This window comes from Aptenodytes patagonicus, chromosome 17 (genome assembly GCF_965638725.1).
Source record: "Aptenodytes patagonicus chromosome 17, bAptPat1.pri.cur, whole genome shotgun sequence".
Taxonomy (NCBI): domain Eukaryota; kingdom Metazoa; phylum Chordata; class Aves; order Sphenisciformes; family Spheniscidae; genus Aptenodytes; species Aptenodytes patagonicus.
This window is the reverse complement of record NC_134965.1, coordinates 5,772,284-5,793,410: the sequence shown is the minus strand read 5'-3', so window position 1 is coordinate 5,793,410 and position 21,127 is coordinate 5,772,284. Positions and strand designations below refer to the sequence as shown.

General features: G+C 56.2%; 1 protein-coding gene across 1 annotated transcript; it reads right to left on the bottom strand.

Moving 5' to 3' along the window:
* Window positions 1-250: 250 nt before the first annotated feature.
* On the bottom strand, window positions 251-16,062 carry MMP28 (matrix metallopeptidase 28). Its single transcript, XM_076354645.1, has 8 exons — window positions 15,961-16,062; window positions 7,877-7,956; window positions 7,074-7,237; window positions 4,384-4,605; window positions 3,489-3,734; window positions 2,885-3,034; window positions 2,182-2,349; window positions 251-978 (listed from the first exon to the last, which is right to left on the bottom strand). Exons 1-8 carry the CDS (start codon window positions 16,060-16,062, stop codon window positions 584-586), a joined length of 1,527 nt encoding a protein of 508 aa, XP_076210760.1. The 3' UTR covers window positions 251-583.
* Window positions 16,063-21,127: the final 5,065 nt, after the last annotated feature.

Below are 21,127 nucleotides of genomic sequence, written 5' to 3'. Positions count from 1 at the left end.
GGCGAGGGAGGGGAGGAGGCAGGGGAGGGGGCTCTGCACACGCAGCGGGGGCAAAGCTCAACACGGACCCGTATTTTTGTCCAAATGCCTCGTCTCTTCTTGTTTTAACCAGGAAACATCCTAAAACCACCCGAGCCCCAAACCAAGCAAGGGTGAGGCACTCCTCTGCCAGATCGCGGGAAAACGACAGCTAAAGTATCAACAAACCCCCGTCCTGGTTTGAAAGAAATGCGTAACGATATTCTGAAAGTTTGCAGAAATGGGTGTGTTTGCAGTCTCCACGGCTTATACCTTTTTTTGTGGTCTTTTTAAAAAAAATATTGTCTCCCAAAGCTTCCAGCCCACCCGGCCGCGGCAGACCCGCCTGGGCTGATGGCTGCCCCGTCCCGGCTGCATCCCTGCTGCGCCGGGGCACCGCTCCACCGACTCACGGCTCCAGCCGTCCATGGGCAGCCCTGACCTGCCGGTCCCTGCCGAACCGTCCCCGGACAGGAATCCAGAGTCAAATAAAGAGGGATCCGGGCAGCGGCGAGCGAGGTGGGGTTCAGCCTCCCTCCCCCCGTTTTGTCCCAGCACACTCTGCTCAGAAGAGGACCTGCCCACCGTTTGCATCCCAGCAGCCCATCCAGGGCAGCTGGGTGGCCCATTTGCCGGTGGCCACCACTTGCAGCTTCGCCCGGTCGAATTGCCAGTACTGGTCATCCCGAAAGAAGTAGACGAAGCCGTCGCGGTGGGTGAGGGCACCCGCCGTGCCGGGGGGCAAGCCCTCCCAGTCCCGCAGGCTGCGGGGGTAGTAGGGCTCCACGCCGAGGGTCTCCTCGCTCACCACGAAGTACTTGGGTCCTTTGAAGAGGACCAGGCGCCGGAGCTGCTGGAAGTAGAGCGCGGTGTCGGGGTGCCGCGGGAGGCCACGGGCGCTGCATTTCTGGGGGAAACCTCCCTCCAAGGTGGAGCCTGTGTAGCGCCAGCATCGGCCACCTGGGAAGAGCCGGGGAGAGGGGTTAGAGCCCACCCTAATGGGGTCTATCACAGGACCAGCTCCAGGAGACGTAGAAGGACTCGGCCACGGGGACAGCCTTGCAGCCTGAGACATGCGTCTGTGACATCCACCCCGCTGGTGACCCAACAGGCATCACCACAGGGCTGCCCCATGGACCAGGCTAGGGGTGAAACTGAGGCACGGCCGCTCAGGGGCTTGAAGGCACGGAAAGGGGCCGCCAGGGACAGAGCAAGGCCACCACGCCATCCGCTAGCCCACGCTGCTCCCTCGCAAACCTCCCTCCTGTTCCTGCACAGCCAGCGGAACAGACGGAGCCAGACCCCTCCGGGGCCGCGACAACCGAGACCAGGACCGCAGCAGCAGGAATTGCAATCGGGGCCGAGCGCTCGGCCATCCCTGCAGAGCTGTGTCACCGCAGAGCCCTGTCCCCGCAGAGCCGCGTCCCCACAAAGCAAGCAGACAAAAGCCCCTTTCTGCTCGCAAGCCACGGCCTGACCCAGCCCCGGGAAAGGAGGGAGCGGCCGAGGGCTGGGGAGGGAGAGGGGCTTTTGGCTCTCACCCAGCTGCAGCAACAAAGCCCCCTTTCTGACGAGCCGGCGACTGGTTTCCATTAAAAGTTGGGGCTGACGCTGGCAGCCAGGCTGCCCGGTTTGACCTTCCTCTACCCGTGCGGCTGCGGCGTGCCGCCGGGCAGCTTGCGGATGGCATTTCAGCTCCCCATGGCAGCTCAGCCCCCGGCACAGTGCAGGGAACCATGCGCACCATGAAAATGCCACGCTTAACCCAGTTCCCCTGTGGCCACACGTCTTTGGGGAGCGTTTTCTCCCAGGGACCCCAAAGGGTTTGATGCATCTGGTTTCACTTTCAAACACAGGTGAGCACTGCTCTCCTGAAGGCGTTAAAGGGGAAACTGAGGCACAAGGGGGTGATACGGGCTGCCGGGGCGATACACCCAAGGCCATACAGTTAATCCATGGTAGGCACCAAGCCCACGGCTCCTGTGGGTTTTTGCACACACATGGGACCCAGCGATGTCCCAGCTCAGCCCTGGGACAGGATCAGCGGGAGGGGACAGGGGACAAGGGCAGGAGAAGGTGCTCCAGCCAGATCTGGGCAGCCAGACCAGCAGGCAGGAGCGGTGGCAGCCCCGAGGGGAATTCTCCTGCCCATGCCTCACATACCTTTGAAGAAGTAAAACTTGCCGCTGAGCTGGGACCAGGTGCAGGCGTCGATGCCAGCGGGGAGGCCGGGCCAGCGCGTCTGCAGGGGCCGTGGGTCGCTGGCATTGCCGCTCGCCGGCACCACCCAGTAGTGGCTGCCCTTGAAGATGTAGAGGTTGTGATCTGCATCTGCGGGGCAGAGGGAGGAGTGAGGGGTCCTGGGCGAGAGGCGAGAAGCCTCATCCCACCTCCCAGCCACTGCTCCCCAGTTCTCCTCTCCTCCCCGTGCAGCTCCGCGGTACTTCAGGGATGCTTGGGTTTTGGAGACTCCCTTCTGCCTTTCCAGCCGCCCTCTCAGCTTTCATAATTCATTGCCTCCACTCCAGCCTGGGGAGGATAAAAGCTGACCACAGCTCACTTTCAAGGCTCGCCTTTCACAGTTGAGCTCCTGCAGCAAATAAGTCTTGCCACGGCCCAAGTTTTAGGATGTCTTCCCCTCTCCCAGTACACCAAGCCATCGCTGTGTCCTCAAGGTGCTCCACTCCGCGGCAGCGATGTGCACTGGTGATGCCACCAGCCCTGGGAGCACATATGGGGCTGTGGACCAGCCAAACCCACCTTTCCCATCGCCGGAGCTTATCAGAGCAGAAACAAGCTGCTGCAGCGCTGGGGCGAGGTGTAGGGATGCATGTTTTGGGAGAGGGCTGCACCGACTAACACCCACCAGAGGTTATGGCATCGAAGAAGGAGTGGCAGTAATAGGCGCTGAGGCTCCTCTGCTGCCGGTCCCCGCCATAAAGGTCCATGTTCCAGTCCTGGAAGTGAGTGAAGACCTTTCCCGGGAGCTGGACGGCCAAGCCCTTGGAGGGCTTCCCTGGGATGGAGCAGGGAGCGGTGAGTTGCGGAGAAGGGGCAGGGAAACGGCTCTCCCCAGAGCACTGCATGAGCACAGCGCTGGGCATCCGTCCCAGGGCTCCAAACACTCTTTGTCCCACTGTCTGGTTCCTGTCCCGCTCTATACGGTGGTGGCAAAGACCCCTTGGTACCCCCAAAAAACACGCACCAGTGTTTCCCTGGTTGCAAACAAGTGGGCAGCAAGTCCAACCTCCCCCCCCCCCCGGAGGACCTGGTACCCATCCCACATGCTCTACCGCATCTTCCTCCCCAACGGCAAAGGGATGGGGCCCATCCCCACCGTGACCCTTGCATGTAGTCCTCTCTCCCTGCTTCTGTCTCCTAGGAGACCTGCTCCGATCCCTGCTCCTCACTCTCCATCCCAGGGAACAGCCCTGGAGGAATCGAGGGATGCTCAGGGAAGCCAGGCTCACCGTACAAGTTCTGGATGGCCAAGATGTCATCCCAGCTGAGGACAAAATCCTTGCTGAGCTTCTTGTAGTAGGGAGACATCAGGGCGCTCTTGACGGGGGAGTGTTCCAGCCCCAGCGTGTGGCCGACCTCGTGTGCCACCACGACGAAGAGGTTGCGCCCTTTGCCACTGTGCAGGGACCAGCGCTCGGCGCTGTCGAAGTGGGCTTCTCCGCGCCGGGGGAAGAAGGCGTGAGCCAGGGCACCTCCTAGGGACACGAGAGCCATCAGACACCGTGGGGCAAGAGAGGACCTCAGCCACAAGCCGAGGGGCAGGGGGGCACATGCAGCTCTGGTTTGCTTAAATATGCATCAATTTTAGCTCTCTGGGAGGTCTCTTGAGAAAGAACAGCAGCTTCCCACGGCGGGTACAGCCCAAACCAGTTCTGCCTTCTGCTCCTGAGTACAGGGGGGGTTTGTCTGCTCTGTGGTTTCTTGCCCTGGGCTCAGGCCAGGGTCTGAAGCCACTGCAGTGACCCATGCCAGGCAAAGGCTCAAGAAGAGAGAAAACCTGAGCATGTCTGATAGTGCCGTGCAGAAAGGCTTATCTGGAAGGAATGATCTCAGGTTTGGAGGATGCCGTCAGGGTGGGGAAAGTTCCTCAAAGGCCATCAGCATGATCCTATAACGAGCATCTCAACCACCTCGCTGGCAGCCCCTCAGTTGCAGAGTTGGGAGTGAGGACCCCAGATCAGAAAGCAAACTGGTGCAAACTGGGAGGTGTTCTTGGTTAGAGGGACTGCCGGGGCAGAGCCTTGCCTCCATCACCCCCAGCCCATCACCGCCCCAGCCCTCCTCCCTGCCGGGGAAGAGCCCATGTTGTAAAAGAGAAGCTTACGAGGGGGAAGCGACCAGCACCTGGTCCATCGAAGGCATTGTTGAGCCCATCGTTGTGGTCCCCATGGAAGAAGGTCAGGCGGATGTCGGCTGGGCCATCCCGCGCCTCCCAAAACACCAATGACGACACGTTGCTCCAGAGCTCGAAGGCGGCTTTTACGGCCAGGCGCACCTCGTGCTGCGGCAGGTAGGAGGGCCAGTTCACCACACGGTAGGTCAGGTGCCGCTTGTACCACCTCCCGCCTGCAAGAGGGGCAAGTTCGGCACGATGATGGGGACTTGGAGTTGTTGTTCCACCTGGGGGTTGCTTGGGTGGAGGAAAGCTTCCCGGTGCTGGGAAAAGCCGTGGCTTTCCCAAGCCAAAGCTGAAAGTCAACCCAGGTGTCCCACCAGCAGCCTCAGCACCCTGCACCAGCAGCAAGACCCGTGAAATCCCTCTGAAAGTGCCACCACCAGATCCCACTCAGAGATTCCCAAGGCTGGAGCTGCAACCAAACCCTAAGAGAGGGGACAAAACCTGTTCGAGGTAAGAAGCTGGGGCACCCAGTTTGAACGTCCCCTTGCCGCCTCATGCTTTCCAGGGCCAAATCCAGCGCGGGTCCCTGACCTGCAGGTCTCCTGCCCGGTGCCAGCCTCATACCCAGAAGAAGATGCAGCCTAAGGACTGGCTTTCAGGGAGGGGAAGCAAAACCACCTCCGAAAACAAGTGGCCCAAAGGCAAAAGGAATGGGAAGGGCTCTCAGCAGCACCTTGGGGGCACAACGGAACTGCGGGGATGGGGGATGCAGGATTGCAGCCCGGTTAAGGCAGATTTGCCAAGAACTGGGCACCAGCCAGAGGGAAAAAAGAGCCAATCCTCAAGGGGAGAACCGTCAGGTTTGAAACGCATCCCAAGGAAGGAATGGTACCGAACACCATGATGCTGATCTTCATCACATGCCCGGAGACCCCAGAGATGTCCAGGGCTTCATCCAGCTGGCTGGCGAGCACAGGAGGGGAGGGAAAGTGCCGGTTTCTACCAGGGGGAGCTGCAGCAGAGCCCTGCGGTCGGTCCCTGCGGTTGGTCCCTGCGGGCTGGTCCCTGCAGCACCTCTGCATCAAGCCCAGATGCTGCAGGGACACCAAAACCGGGGGACCACAGGAGGTATGTGTGTAGAGCTGGGGTTCCCCAGCACCCAAAGCTCCCTTGGTGAGAGGGGGCTCCTCCCTGTCTCCCCTGAACTCCCTCCCTGAGTCCCAGCCTTGTCTGGTTTTTTTAGGGGATCTCTTTTCTTCCCCTCGGCCCGTATGAGTAATTTGAACGCAGCAGATACTGTGCCAAGGCAAGGAAAAGGAGGCCAGCTCCCCAGTGGTCAGGGCTGGGTTTTCACCGTTTTTAAGGGGCGGTGGGATGACGGACACAGCGGCTGCCCGACGAAGCTCCTGCTGGGAGAGTGGTAGATAACAAAGCACTTTGCTGGCTCAGCTGCAGCAGCTTCCTGCTTCAAGTAGGATAAACAGCCAACTTCGCACAAAGCCTCCGGCCTTCCTGGCCGGTGCCACCAGCTGTGCGGGCACCCCCTCCCTCCCCTCCAGCCTGCGGGCACCAATATGGCGTTGTTCCCATCCCCGCTGCCTGCTGGTGCCGCCACCGTCTGCACCTCAGCTTGCTGCCACGGGGGATCTGCCGGCACCAGACCGCCGGAACAATAACCGGTGCCACACAGAGCCCTTCCCCGCCTGGGCTCGGCACTGCTGGGCATCTCTTGCCACCCACCGTCAGACCACAATCCCCAAAAAGGAGCCCCGTGAGCCACAGGCATAGGCTGCTTCTGTTCGCCCCTGTCCTGCTGCGTGCCCTTCCCGGCTCTGCCTCATTGCCCTCCTGCCCGGAGCACGGCAGACCCTCCACCCGGGACGGTGCCTGCAAGGGCGATGCTGCATGTCGGGGTTTTGGAAGGAAAGCCAGAGGCAGGAGGAGGACGATGGGGCTGTCTCCTGGGGCCATCCATCACCAGCCCTGCCAGATGCAGAGACAGCCTGACACAGCACAGAGCCCCTTCTTAATCTCGCCTTCCTTTTTCCCATGTCCTAAGCGCAGCTGGTCCCAGCCCTCTTGCTCTCTAAGAGTCCAGTTACTCATCCACAGGCCCAGGAGGCAGCTCATGAGAGACAAGAGGCCCAATCCTGGACACACAGGAGCAAGAGAGGTTGCTCAGAGCAGAGTTAAAACCCTTAATGCGGGTGAAACAACTCCCCGTGGCCAGGCAGCCCAGCACCAGCAGGTTTTGTGGTTACTGCTGGGTGACTAACACACATCAGAAGTCTCAAAGCTCAGCAGAGCCTGGAGATAACTTCACTGTGTGCCAGCCCCTGCCCTCCGGATCATGCCACCACGGCTGTGCCCGGGGCCACGGTGACCTGACAGCTCCCTGGGAGATGTCCTGGCTCCCTTGACAGCAGTAAAACCACATCAGAAAGCCAAATTTCCCCACGAGTGGGAGTTGCATCTCTCTAATCATTGCTGACATCAAGCCACACAGAACAACTAAAAATAAAGAGGTTTAAAAATAAAGTGGTGCAAAGCCTAGGCGGGTCCTGGGATGGATGCTGTGCCAGCGGGGCTGCACCTCCCCTCCACAGCAGCATCTCCAGGAGCCAGGATGGAAGAGTTGGACTCCCAGCACCCCAGAAACCCAAACCACACCGGGACCCCCGTCACTGACGCTCACCATGCTGCGTGGTGCGCCTGCGGCGCCGGGCGGCAGATGCCCGGCGTGCCCAGGCAGCGCGGCTCTCCCCGTCGCCCGTGCCACACCGCGGCAGAGCCATCTGATGGAGCGTGGGGGCGTCCAGGACCCCGCTGAGCGGGAGGTGGGTGACCCGCTGGAAGTCCCTGCAAAAGGAAGGGAGACGTCAGCACCCACACCCGGATCCCCCCGGGGGGTTCGGTTGTGTTTGTGTCGGGTGTTTGACCTGAGCCGGGGCTTTCACCCAGCGAGCTTCGTGCTCCGCCATCAGGAATGCATCCAGGTGACAAAACAAGAATAATTTGCTTCTGCAACCACATCTGATCAGTGAGCCATCTCCTAGCAGGGCAAAAGTAGACAGGGGAGCCTAAAAAATGCCTTTCCCAGTTTTTAACCCCAGTTGTTTGACTTTGCACTTGACTTTGCCCAGGGTCAGGCCAGGGATGCTCCCAGAGCCAACGTGATCTCGACAGGAGAAGTCCGAGCAAGGGCTGTCAGCTCAGCCCTCTGACATCTCCCAGCCGTCCCCAACCCCGGCCTCGACGCAGATATTATTGTAAGGGGAGCACAGGGCCATAAAAGGCAAATAAAGCAGCGCAGCGAGGCGCTGGGCTGCCAGCAGCCGGCATCCAGCTGCAGGAGCTGGGTACAGACCGGCGTTTCCAAAAAGGACCAGTTGTGCTTTATCATCGGACCGTGCAAGAGAAAGCCCCCGGCTGCAAAAAGACCCCCATGCAGCCGGAGTTGTGACATTTCTGCTCTGGTTTTAAATAAAAGGCTCATACCTCACCGCCTCCGTGAACTCGGCGGGGCTGTGCGTGCTGGCCCCCAGCTCGCTGAAGTAGCCGTATTTCTCCAGGAACAGCTGCAAGAAGAGAGATGGGAGAGGCGCAGCTCAGAGCACGGGCAGGCGTTCGCACGTGTTGGCTTGGGAGGGGGGGGAAAAGAAGGAGATGCGATGGGAAACAGTGCAGCAAACCCGGGGCTGTGCAGAAACGCCCGGTTGTTTTTTTCCTGAGACCTCTGCACCCCAAGCAGCTGCACCTCCTGCGCTCATACAGGTTTATGTGTGTCTCCTCCCCATCATTTCTGATGGCTCTTGGGTTTTTGGCCACGACATGATGGAGGCGTAGGAGAAAACATTGCTATCAACAGATCAAAAAAACCCCTGCTGCCATGGCATCCGCAGCCAGAGGCTACCAAACCCACGGCTCTAATCACCTCGGCTCCACGCAATGATTACAATAAAAGCTAAAGTGCTGCGGACACGAGTAGGGTGGGGTAAGATGGGGTCAGGCTGCAGCCTCCCCCCATCCCCACGCAGGATGTGCTGCTGCAAAGCAGAGACACTCCGGGGGCAATCTGCTCTGCCAAACCATTCTTCTTCTTATCGGCCATTTACATGGATGGAGATTGTCGCTCTGAACTTGCTCCAACACATAAATTGCACGTTAAAGAAAATAAATGGCTTCCCTCTGCCCAGCCTGCGCCCCCAGCTTTCGGAGAAGTTAATAGCCATGGTCGCAGGAATGCTCCACACCCGCCTTCCCCGCCGCCAGGGATGTCTGCAGGAGACAAACAAGCCGCCCAGCATCCTGTTAGCGCAACAGAGTCGGAGTTAAAGTAATGAGGAATAAAAAGTGAAAGTGGCTGCTTCGTTTCCCGCATCCCAAAGGAGAGGTGGGCTGAGCACCAGGACTGCTACGGACTGCCCCGAGACAGCACGGCCGCTGCCCGCTGCAGAGCCTTGTGCTTTTAAAGCCTCTTCCCTCCCTGCTCATCTGGGGGGTTATTGATGGGCGAGAGGGCAGGGAGAAGAAGGGGGTTGGTGTTAACCTGCACACGATGCTAATCCTGACCATCCACCTCCGGCGGGTGATTCAATCCCCCACCGCGCCCCCGCGGAGGCGGCAGCATCCCTCCTGGACGCGGGCAGCACCGAGCCGGCCGCGCTTTGCCCGTCGCCTGGTGGGGAGCAGGAACGGTTTCTGGATATGGCAGCCCCAGGTTGCGCCAGGGCCTCTCCCTCTCCTCCTCCTGCCCAAACCCTCCGCTTGCCACTAACAGTCATCTTCACGTCATCCCCAAACACGTCGCCCTCTGCGCCTGCCACCTCCCCGCGGGCAGGGCAGGCACCTTCCGCGTGCTCTCTGCCTGCTGCTCGCCCCTTTGGAAGCCCTCCCTATCTCCTTCCCCGACCTCATCTCCTCCAGCCACCGAATTGATCTCCTCCTTTACACCTCTTCTACATGGAGGATCCCCCTCCGGCTGCAGCATAGCAAGGACCGGCATGGCTTCCTGCCGGGACATGCTCTTCATCCAGCCCCAGCCAAAAAATTTGGCCCCGTTTCCCACCGAACATATTTACCGGCTGCCTACCTCAGCTGGAGGTAGCAGCATCTTGCAGCAGCATCATGCTGCAGCAGTAAAAGCCCGAGCATGGCCGGAATCACCCAGACATGGGACACCCGGTGCCGGTGAGTCAGAATAAATCAGGTGTGAGTAAGAGCCACGCCGGCAGGAGAGAGGATCGGTTTGTCCGCTGGACGAAGCCACAACATCTCTGCCTGGGGACGGACCGTATGGCCTGGACGTGCCACCTCCTCAGCCACAGGGGGATAACTTCCCCCTTTACGTGGGTACCAGGAGGCAAAATACAGCAGCGACTCGGGATGCTCACGCAGGGGAGGAGGATACGGGGACGGAGTAGCCTCGTGAGGACGGGGCGGCAGGGAGGTTTGGTAGCCCTGAGAGAGTAGTCTGGAGAGGAGAAGGTATCTGGCCATCTTCATCAGTTGTTGTGTTTTTATAATGTTCTCCTCCAGAATTAGAAAATCGCCAGCTACATATATGGACGCGGGGTGATAATCCCCAGCGCTGATATCGCTGCAGATAAATGTGAGCTACAAAGCACCCAGACAGAGAGTCCTGGGTCTCAAAAGCATGGCACAGTCTGAACCTTTTCTACCGCAATTTTGCTTTCACTTCGCATCTAAAACATAACAACTGTAAGCTGTTTCCTCTCCTGTAATCTAACGCAATCCCATTCTTACAGCATGAAAATGTTTTTTCCCTACCATGACCTCACGAATGCTTGAAACCCCATCTGGACAAGTCAGGGTGCGTGGCAAAAAAGCAACGGCTATCACAGCAGCTGCTCCTGAACGGCACCAAAATGTACACAGGCCGCTGGCTTTATTATTCCTGCCCAGATCTCCTTGAGCTTTGAAAGTCCAAGCAAAGCGGCACTTTCCCTGCAGTTTCTGACCTGTGTCATGTTGAGGTTCTCGCACACAGGCACCAGCTCTCGGGCTGCAAAACCACCGGGAGAAATTTTATGACATTTTCTAGACGCGGTTATGGTGAGCTCTGAGCGATGTTAGTCCTGGAAACACAGAGCTACAGGAGAGGGATGTGCTGATCCTCCGCTGTGCAAGGTACTTATTAGACAGCAGAGCATATCAAGTCCCCTAGACCAGGGACTTTTCAGGGTGACAGGGGAACCCAAGAGCCTCGTGCCACAGCATCCTGTGCCCAAACCCACGCTCAAGACCCCCTCCAGCACTGCCCGTGCCCTGCACACCCCCAGAGACCACCCAGGCTCTGGAAGAGCTGGGTGGAAGCTGGCACCAGCCTGTTAAACCTCTCCAGAGGCTGCAATGCAAAGCCTGGCCGTGCTGGGAAAACCCCCTCTCTCCTGCCCCAGATGGGGAAATGCTTTTTCAATACAATGGGAAAAGAAAAACAGCAGGAAACCAAGAGCTGAGCATTAATACGAAATATGCCCGGCTCCCACTCCACACGAGGGAAGGAGAAGAGGAAAGGTCCGGCTGCCTGGGAGCCAGCGCCGGGGCAGAAAAGCTTTCGGGGCTGCAACAGGGACAGTGGGAGGACGGTTTGGGGGAGAGGGAGGGGCCCTTCCCATCTTAGGGCTCTGACGGGGAGCTGGTTACAACCCTGGAAATCATCTCTGTTGAGACCTAGAGTCAAGGAAACACCTTGCCCTCGACCGCAGGCATCCCAGATGGAAGACGGCCAACAGCAAATACAATTAGACCTCCCTCCCTGGAAACTGGGATAACAAGAGTGCAGAGACAGCAGGCTCCGGTCCCGCCTGCCCTCCCCTCCAGACACCCAGCTTCTGGCACCTTTCCACCAGTTAAATATCAGAGAAGCCTCACGTTGGGCTCCCGTTGACCGTGGTCCCTTCTGCTCTGCCTGGACACAAACCCCATCTCTCCCCTCCATCCCCCGGCAGCGGAGGGAAGCAATCCCATCCTGCCGAAGGGCGGGCAGGCGTTTCGTGCCACGGTTACAGAGGATGCCGGCCGCAAGCTGCACCTCCGAGGTCTTTTTGTTTTTAAGCAGGAGACAACAGCAACCTGGCGAGCCAGCCCAGGCGGGTCCTCAGCCCCGGCGGGTCCTCAGCCGCGGCGTACAGCAGCCCCGGGCTCCGTCCCGCATCATTTCACCACCGAGACGGACACAGGGGAAGCCACAGCTCCCACTTTTCAGCCTCAGATTCCCCCCACAGCACAGACACAAGGAGAGCTGACCCCCGAGACAAGGACGTTTTGGCACAGCCGCAGAAGGAGCGGCGGCTCCTCCTGCCCATCAGGTCACTGCCTGCCGGAGCGCTGCCTTCGGAAGATATCAAGGCATTTAAAAACATTCATTTCTTTCCGCTCTCCCAAGCCGCATTCCTGCCTGCAGTCGCAAACCCTTAGGCAGAGTCCTTGTGTCTCTTTTGTTTAAGTGTGTGTATAAGTACCTGTATAAATATTATATATATAGACACACAGAGACACACAAGAAGGGAGATTAGCAAGTACAGAGCTTCGTTGTCCGCCCGCTGAAAAGACAGCAAAACATCAGCTGTCTTTTGTCCGTATGTCAATGACAGAGGCTGATTAAAACCCCAAGCCCCATCTCGTTGCTGTGATGCTCCCCCACTGTGCCTAATCCGGTCCTGAAGGAATCTCCTCTCCCACCTACCCCTCCTGAAAATCTACTTTAGCTGGAAATTATCTACTTGCCACTGAAGATGTGGAGCTGGGGAAATACTGTGCCCAGCGTCTTTTAAGCACCTTTAGTTTTCACACTTGATCTTCTGGAGCTGAGAAGCAGGGGCAGCAGGCCAGGACTGCAGCAGTTTTAACTAAAACCCCTCCTGGTTTCAGTAACCCAAATCTTCAGGGTGCTGAATGGGCGCTAACTCCCTGCCTCCCTGTCTGCCTGGACGGGAGGGATGCTATGGGACAGGAACAATAAATATCGCATCACTTGAAAGGAAACAAATGCCATGAAATGCATTAGGCTTGGTATTACCTACCTGCGGGGCTGGCAGATTGCTCTGCTTCCTTGGGTGTTAAATACAGGAATATCTCATCAGCAATTAGTACAATTCACTCCTGCATTTGAAACCAGCTCGCAGCTTTGCCCCGGCACCCCAGGCACCCCATGCCCTGGGCAGCGCCGGGCTGCACCACCCAGCCGCAGCTCCGGCAGCACCGAAGCTATCCGAATGCGACCCAAAGCACTTGGGGAAAACAGGGGAAAACACTGGGCTTGGCCAAACCTTCCCCAGCGAATACCAGAGCAGCTGACAAACCAGTTTGGTCATGCAGACTGGTTGTGCTTTCATGTCTAAGGAGAGAAAGAAAACAAGACGCTTGGTCTTCGCCCTCCATCGGGATGGGAACCGGGGGGAAGGCGAGATGCCCGCTCCCAGCAGCCGCCGGCCCCTTGCCTGGCGGGCGTTATTCACCACAACAAGTGGGGATCGTTCAGGGGGAGAGCCAGGAAGAAAGCGGAGCTGTTCACGCTGCGGTGACTCACGGGGCCGTTAATCACACCGGGGGACCACCGGGTGCCTCGGAACCGCTTGCCACATCCCCGCTATCGGCAGCGACTTAGAGCCAAGATCTGATGGGCTTTACACGCTCTCCCTGGCCACGTAGAGCCCAGCAGTGCCTCGCAGGGGTCACGGCACCTGAGTAATTCCTCCTCCTCTCCGCCTCTCCTTGCATTGCCCTGCTGAGGCTGAACAGCAGGAATTTTTCCCAGGAAGAAGGTTTTCTTCCTCTTATTTCGATCAGATGGAAAATGTGGGGATGCCCCTTTCAGCGGGAGCACCCGGGGGTCCCAGCCAAATGCCGAGCCTCACCACGTGCTGGGTGGTACCCAGAGACCCTCGCTCCGGCCAGGCTGCGCTCAGCATCCAGCATCCCAACTGGCTGCCCGCTCTGTAAAGGAGCTCATCCGGACACTGGAGCGTTTCTCAGCACAAATACAGCTCAGAGCCTGCGCTAAATGCGAGCCCTTGGGTTGCCAAGGGAGAAAAGTCAGAGGCCAAATGTCACTGCAAGAGAAGGAGAGGAAGGGCAGGATGGAAAAAAAGTTTTTAAAAAAATCCAAAATGAGAATGTCTCGGTCCCTTAGTCTCGCTCTCCATTTCCATTCCCTGCTTTTCTCAAATTTCTAACCAATTTTTTCTTCCCATCGCAACAGACCTGTAGCTTCTCACGCAGATCACTACAGGGACTTTATTGTCCTTTGTCCCTGGCACCAACAGCACTCGGCCACACTCTTCGCTCCCAACACGGGGCAAGGTCTCACGTGCCATGTATTTTACACAATTCCCCCAGGATCAGGGAGATTCGGGCATTACCACACACCCAGCTGCTGTCCTGAGCACAACCCAGCCAGAAACCAGGTCTGCCAAACTACGTGCTATCTAGCATCGGACCTTCTCCTATCTGGAGCCTGCAGATAAGAAGATGATTTAACATACAAATGTTTCAAATTAAATTTCCAAACTTTCCTTCTTTCTTTTTTTGGAGCTGTAATTGATACAAATGCAGTGAAAACAAGGGCACAAGCCAGGAAAATAACACTACTGGACATTTTCTCAGACTTTTGCATCTAAGTTTACACAACCCATCGTTGCTAACTGTGGCTATTTTGAAAGCAATAAAAAAAGCTTTAGAAGCAAAGCCTGGCAGTGGTCTGAAAGCCACAAGTAACTAGAACTATTTGATGTTACGCGAGAATTTCAGCCTCCTCTTAAAAGCAAAATTAACTGCTCAGTGTATTTAGACAAGCTTTCTTACCCCAGTCTCTATACATTTCCATTGTGTATATTGTCCCAAAGTCCCTGCCCAGTGCAGCACATCGCACTGGGGAAACTGAGGCAGGGAGACGGGAAAGTCACTTGCCCAGCACCCCTCGCCTGGGATCTACCACAATCCTGGGGCCTGCTCTGAGGCTTCAAGGGAAAAGTTCTCAGAAGTCACCAGTGAGGAATCAAAAGGCAGACTGGACCTTTTAAAGCTCTTGCCCCCAGTGAGCTGGTTTTCTTTTTAAAGTGAATTTTAGGTTCTTGATTTTCTGAGCATTAAGAACTTTGCAGATTTATTTTTCTCCAGGTGGCATGAGGGGCCGGGCTGAGGGTTGTGCACACTGGGAGAAGCATGCATACAAATCACCTCTTCAAAACAGCATCTCCCAGCATAAGAAGCCTGCACATCATTAAAAGAAGCCTCTGAGCATTTATGTGCACTTTTCATCTTAGAGCATGCGAAAAATCCAAATTAATCCACCAGGACTTGCTGGGGTTTTAAAATCAAGAATCTGTGCAAACAAACACTGGATCGATGCCTAAACAAGAAAAAAATCCCCAACGTTAACCTTTGTTCACCAGCCAAATCTCGTACCTCGTCCTCCCAAAACAAACAGGAACGGATGGTGGCATGGCGCGACAATGACACGGCGACAAACAGAAGAAATCCAAACAGAGGTGTTGGGGACAGCCCTGGTGAGAGGCAGGGCAGGGGAAAGAATGGCTTTTGTCCCATCCTGATTTGCGGGAGATGGGAAGGTTTCCTAGTGCAAGACTTCTATTGTTATCAGAGCTATATGGGGGGGGGGAGGTGCAGATGTACATCACCTGTGGGGACGTACCTCCACATACAGCATGCATGGGCGCACACAGCTCCGGCATGTGTGGGCACGCACCTCTGGCACCCCAAGCACAAACCTATAGCACAAGCACGTGCCCAGCAGGCACGGCCGTACGCCTGCGCCATGCACGCACGCACCTCCGGCAGGGATGCACCACCAGCGCACACGGGCACAAAGCTGCGGCTGGCACGCACACGCCTGCGGCACGCAGGGCTGACCCTCACCATCCACGGGTGCACGCCTGTGCCACGCACACGCGTCGGGCATCCACGGCACACAGCTATAGCGTGGATGCACACGTGTCAGGCACTCACGGGCATGCACCTATGGTGCAAACGCACTTCGGGCGCGCGGGCACACCTATGGCACAGGCACACCTATGGCATGGGCACACCCGGGGCACGGGCACACCCGGGGCACAGGCACACCTATGGCACGGGCACACCTATGGCATGGGCACACCCACGGCATGGGCACACCCACGGCATGGGCACACCCCGGGCACGGGCACATCTATGGCACGGGCACACCTATGGCATGGGCAGACCCGGGGCACGGGCACACCTATGGCACGGGCACACCCGGGGCATGGGCACACCCGGGGCACGGGCACATCTATAGCACAGGCACACCCATGGCATGGGCACATCTATAGCACAGGCACACCCATGGCATGGGCACACCCGGGCCACGGGCACACCCAGGGCACAGGCACACCTATGGCATAGGCACATCTATGGCATGGGCACACCATCTATAGCATGGGCACACCCGGGGCACGGGCACACCCATGGCATGGGCACACCCGGGGCACTCACACCCCTCGACGGCCAGTGGCAGCTCCCGGCCCCCCCCAGCCCCCGCCCGGCCCGGCCCCCCCGCGCCCCGGTGCCGGTGCCGGTCCTACCTCCGCCTCCCGCCGCTGGCGAGCGGCCGGTCCGGGCTGCGCCGCCGCCAGCAGCCCCAGCGCCAGGGCGGCCCGCAGCGCCCCGCCCGCCCGCGCTCCCATCCCGGCTCCGCTCCGCACCGCTCCCCTCCGCACGGATCGGCACCGGGCGCCGCGGCCCCGGCTCGCCTCTCCCCGCCCCGGCCCCGGGGGCGGCCCCGGCCCGCCCCAGCCCCGGCCGAGGGCTGGGCTCCGCCGGCGGCACCCGAGCGGCGGGTGCTCCCCCTGCACGGAGCGCTCCCGGCGCCTGCACGCTGCTCGCAGCGCACCCGCCCCGCGCTCGCACGGCCCCGGTGCCTCCCTCCCTCTCCCGTACGGGAGAAATCATCCCGTGTGCATTCTCCATCGCCCCTTCCCAGCAGGGCGATGCCCCCTCCCGCCACGGCCCTCTCTTGCACGCACACGTACAGTTTGCGAATGAGGGGAAAGAGCGCCGAGCTCAGGGCAAGGGGGCAGTTGTGCCATCGGGACAAATTCCCCTTGGGATCTTCCGTCCACCGCAGCCCCATCTCCAGCCCTGGGGAAAGGCTGGGAGAGCTGCCCCACGGACTCACCCTGCACCCGGCTCGCTCCAGCGCAGCACCGAAGCTGGATCCTTCTTGGTCTCTCCCGTGCAGCATCTCCGCTCCACTTCCCCGGCCTGCTGGGTATCGCTAAGTCACCCCATCTATCGCAGAGCAGGACACGCACGGTGGCCGTGTCAGGATGGGCCCTGCTGCGGGTGCCATCTCTCCGGGCTGGATGGGGAACAGAGCACGGGCGGGTTAGGGTGCTGGGACAAACCTCCCGCTAGCTGGGGCAGCTAGGCTTGGGTTCCACCCAATTTGAGGCTGGGGGAAGAGAAGGAGAAAGCAAGTCCAGCTTTTCATAAACCTGCGTTCACCGTTGGTCCAGACCACGCGGATGCAGAGCAGATGGGGGCTTGGACACAGGGGGTCCCTCTATGACAGCGGCCAGCGCTAGCCACGAGCACAGCAGTGCAGGAGGCTGGACAAGCAATGCTACCCCTCTTCGGGGGTCTGGTAAAAACAACCCCACGTGTAAGAACAGCACACTCTCAAGCTTTACAAAATAACCTCCCACTCAGGGTTGTTGGTTTGCACTGTTTATGCTTGAATTTCCTTCCTAGGCATGGGACTTGGTCACCCATGGACAACGAGGGGCTGTTTACTGCCCAAAGCAACACGACGGAGGCATGTCAGCATTGCAGCTCTCCTGCAACTCGTACACAGCTGATGATCTTGCAGTTACCAGTGACAAGTTAACAGCTCTGTTTACTCCCCGCAGTATTTTGTTTGACTGTTTTGTTTTAATTTGACTAAAGCAAAAGGATGTTTTGATTCTGTTTTAGTTGGGGGGGAAAAAAAAATAGGATGTGACTTATATCTGCTTTTGTTTTCATGCCAGCTTCAACCACACACCTATTTTAAAGCTCACAGGCCTCTTCCTCTTCTTTTTAATCATGCCAAAATCTGAAGTTACAGGAGCATCTGTTGAGTGCAGCTTGAAGAGATCCGCAGGGATCCTGTAACACATTGCTTAGGGATTAGCATTCAGGGAAGGCAAGTGGAATTCAAAGGAGAAAGGGATCCACATAACATGGCAACATAAGGAAGTCGCTGAGCCGTAGGGAGAAAAATACAGATGGGAGTAATGAAGGTCACGGCTGGGCCAGTAAGTGCCGACCGACGGGCTGCCGGGAGGGCATGGCGGGCGGCTGGCACGCCGTAAGGGCCTGGTGCAAGGGGAATACTTGGCCCTGCTACAGAGATCCAAGGGCCGGCTGCTCCTCGCGCAGGTCAGCGCAACGCTTCCTTTCAAAACAAGAGCAGCTCTGTCTGCAAACGCATCCATGTTTGGTTCGTATCTAGGAAGCAACTGATCCATCTGCTCTTCCACTTAAGAATATGGATGACGAGAAAGTGACTGGCGCGGCTCCAGCAGGAGCAGGAAGCTCCCTCCTCTGCTCATTGTAATGCGGGGAAGCGTCTGGGAGGGCACCTGCAGCCCCCGGAGCAGCCAGCTTTCCGACCTGGCATTTCCCGGGGTTGCTGCATTAGTCCTTAGGGTTTTTGGCGTTCAGACGGAGAAGAATTCAGTCCAGCCTTGGAGATGCCAAATCATAGTTCTCTGCAGACTTTTGGCTCGGAGTATAAAGATGTTTATCCAGCTGCTGTAATCAGAATGGTATCAGGAACAGAAAAGTGATCTTGTGGAAAGGTGAACAGATTTCCAACTCTTTCAGCATTAGGTAAAAGCTCAGAAGTGGGGCAGAAGAGTTTGAATCCTTGCAACTTCTACCTCAAAACTGAAACCTGAGAAGTTAAGCCTGTGGCAAATAGCTGACAAAGTTTTACTAAAAAACATTCTCGGAAGAGCATGATAAATAGGTCCATACAAGCTCTGGTTGCCTAAACATTCCCGATTTCTTGGGTTTCTAGAAAAAAATCCCATCTCCCTCGAATTTAACGCAAGAGTCAGTTAATGCAGTCAGCTACCTTGATTTCAAAACCCTTTCCTAAGATGCCTCCACAGCTTGAACCTGGAGACCCAGAGGGTTCCTAATTTAATAACATTAGCATATTAAGCTGAAAACATCAATGTTATCACAGACACGGAGTCTGGCATCACAGAGACTTGTTTGTCGATACGGGTGCAGTGCAGAGCAGTTGAGCATTGCAAAGCGAACAGCTGAACCGCCAGTGAATCACCGCCGGCTTCCGGCAGAGGTGAGCTCCAAGAGCCGCTTATAAACCATTATGAAATAGCACTTTAGCGACGTGAAATTTCTCAGAGCAGCTTTTAATGTTTACCACAACTGATAAGCAAATAGCAACACCATTACTCCTCCGTGGCAGTTTCTACCCAGGATGGATGTGATGCCCAAGAAGTGCCGGTTAAAAATCTTTACTGCTTTGCACTGAGAACACGTTCAAGTTGTTCCATTTCATCCACTCGAGACACCGCCTCTGAAGAACAGTCATTCTTCAAATGTTTGCTGCTCAACAACAGTTGCAGCAGCTGGGGAGCAGTAGGATGGCTTGCTGGGCGCCATATCGGGCAATGTCGAAAATACTAATCCTGCTGCTGAAAGGTGGCCAGATCTGGGACCGCTTCAGTCTACATCAGACGGGCACAGTCACAGAGCCAGCTGTCCCTCCTGCCCTCCGGTACGGGCAGCAACCTTAGCCTGCAAGAGTCAAATTCTTTAAAAAGGCACAAGCAGCTTACGTTCCCCTGGCTCTAGCTATCACAAGGGTAAAGCTTTCCGGCTTAGACACTGTTTTCTTGGGAACTTCATCTGTGCACAGTTAAGTTCTGACGGACTTCCCCGTGTCCTTAATGCGTCAGGCAAGCCTGTCTAGTCCAGTATCCTGCCTTCAACAGAGCCAGGAACAGATACTTATCACAAGGGTGTTTGGGGAAAAAAAAGAAAATGCGAAATCCGTACATACTTTCCTTGGGTTTACCTTTAGTGTGCAGAGTTCCTGGGAAGTCGGCGGGGTCAAGAGAGGCTGCATCCAGCTCATGAGCCCTCCCACAAATACATCAGCACAAGTTGTGCTGCATTTGCTGGAGCAGTTTGACTGAATCTCACCAGTTATTTGCTCAGAGGACAGCCAAAACCATGCATCTCTCTCTCTAGGATCAGGGTGACACCCGAGTTCCAGTAGACGTCATCATATTAGTATGAAAAATGGACTTTTAAGCCCTTCTGCAACTTCGGGTGCGTTCTGACAGCTGTGTTTTATTACCACAGCTTTGCAAGCAATTTCTACAGCAGCATTAGCATCACCATCTACCGGGGACGTCACACGAGCTTTTTGTTACCCTGGAAATGGGAACTGTCACTTCTAGATTAGGCAAAGCAGCACTGGCTGAACCCTGGCCCCAAAACCCCCCCGACTCGAGCTATGGGCTTCAGTCACAGCCTCCATCTCTCTCTCTAGGACTATGGTTATTTGAGCAACTTATTAAGTTGCATTACTTCTTAGGGTGAGGTGGGTTTGGCTGTACAGAGCCAGCACAGAAATTATTTGGCTGTCTCTTAAATTGTTTAGCTATTTTTGTTGCATTTCAGCTCGGTAATGATCATATGCCTCTCCTACATTGGCCCCCCTCTGTTACGCTTTTCTCCATAGTCGTTGTTGAGCTTGGCAAGTGCTAGATGTGTTTTTATAAATAAACCACCAGCATTCCATACAGGACTGATTTCCAAAACTAAAACCTTGCCGCTTAGAAAATGTATTGGAGGATAGATCAGAAAAAGAAATGAAAGAAGCAGAGCATAGCCGTTCCCAGCTCAGACAACCTGAACCCTGAGACAGCCTCTCTTGGTTTTCTACCTCCCGACAGATCTGCAGTCCCGTCCCTCCTTAGTTTGCAATTTTATTATACGAAGTTCTACCAAATTCTCACAGAGCACCTACTGAAGGTAAATTCAAAGCAGGATTCATGAGATGCGCCTTTTATTTTTGATTCAGCTGTTGGTCAGTTAAAAGTAAAAGATTACTTGTCGACGGACACTTTCCTCACCTGTTAAAAAAAAAGCCGCAATTCTAGTATCTGTAAAACCCTGAGTCTTCTTACGAACAGCGCTGACCATTAGTAAAGCATTTTATTTGCACAGTATTACAAATAAATCCCTAGAAACAGGAGCAGCTAGTCACAGTGCCAGCAGCGCCGACTTAAATATGCAACCTGCTCCGTTCATCTAACTAAATGCAGCAATATTCCTAGCATGACTGTAAGGCCCTGTATTTCAAAGAGCAGTCTGCTTAACCAGAGTGCAAGAAGTTAACAGCAAATGTTACCATGTCAGGAAGAGCTAAAAATCATTCAATCCTTAATATACTAGTTACTGATTTTTTTCTTTTAAGCTTTTTACTTTTCTTTTAACCTCATTAAAGCTTATTACCCTTCCGAACTTTAGGCAGTTGCGGAGAAAAAACTGCAGTGCTAAAGGACTTACCAGAAACAGTTGGAGGGCAATGACATAGTTAAACCGTCATCTGCGTTTACATCTTTTACAAAACATCACTTCCCAGGCCTCCCTAAACTAATTTAGCGCTCTCTACACCAAAAGCAACTAAAAACCATACATGCCATCGAACTAGCACTACCCTTT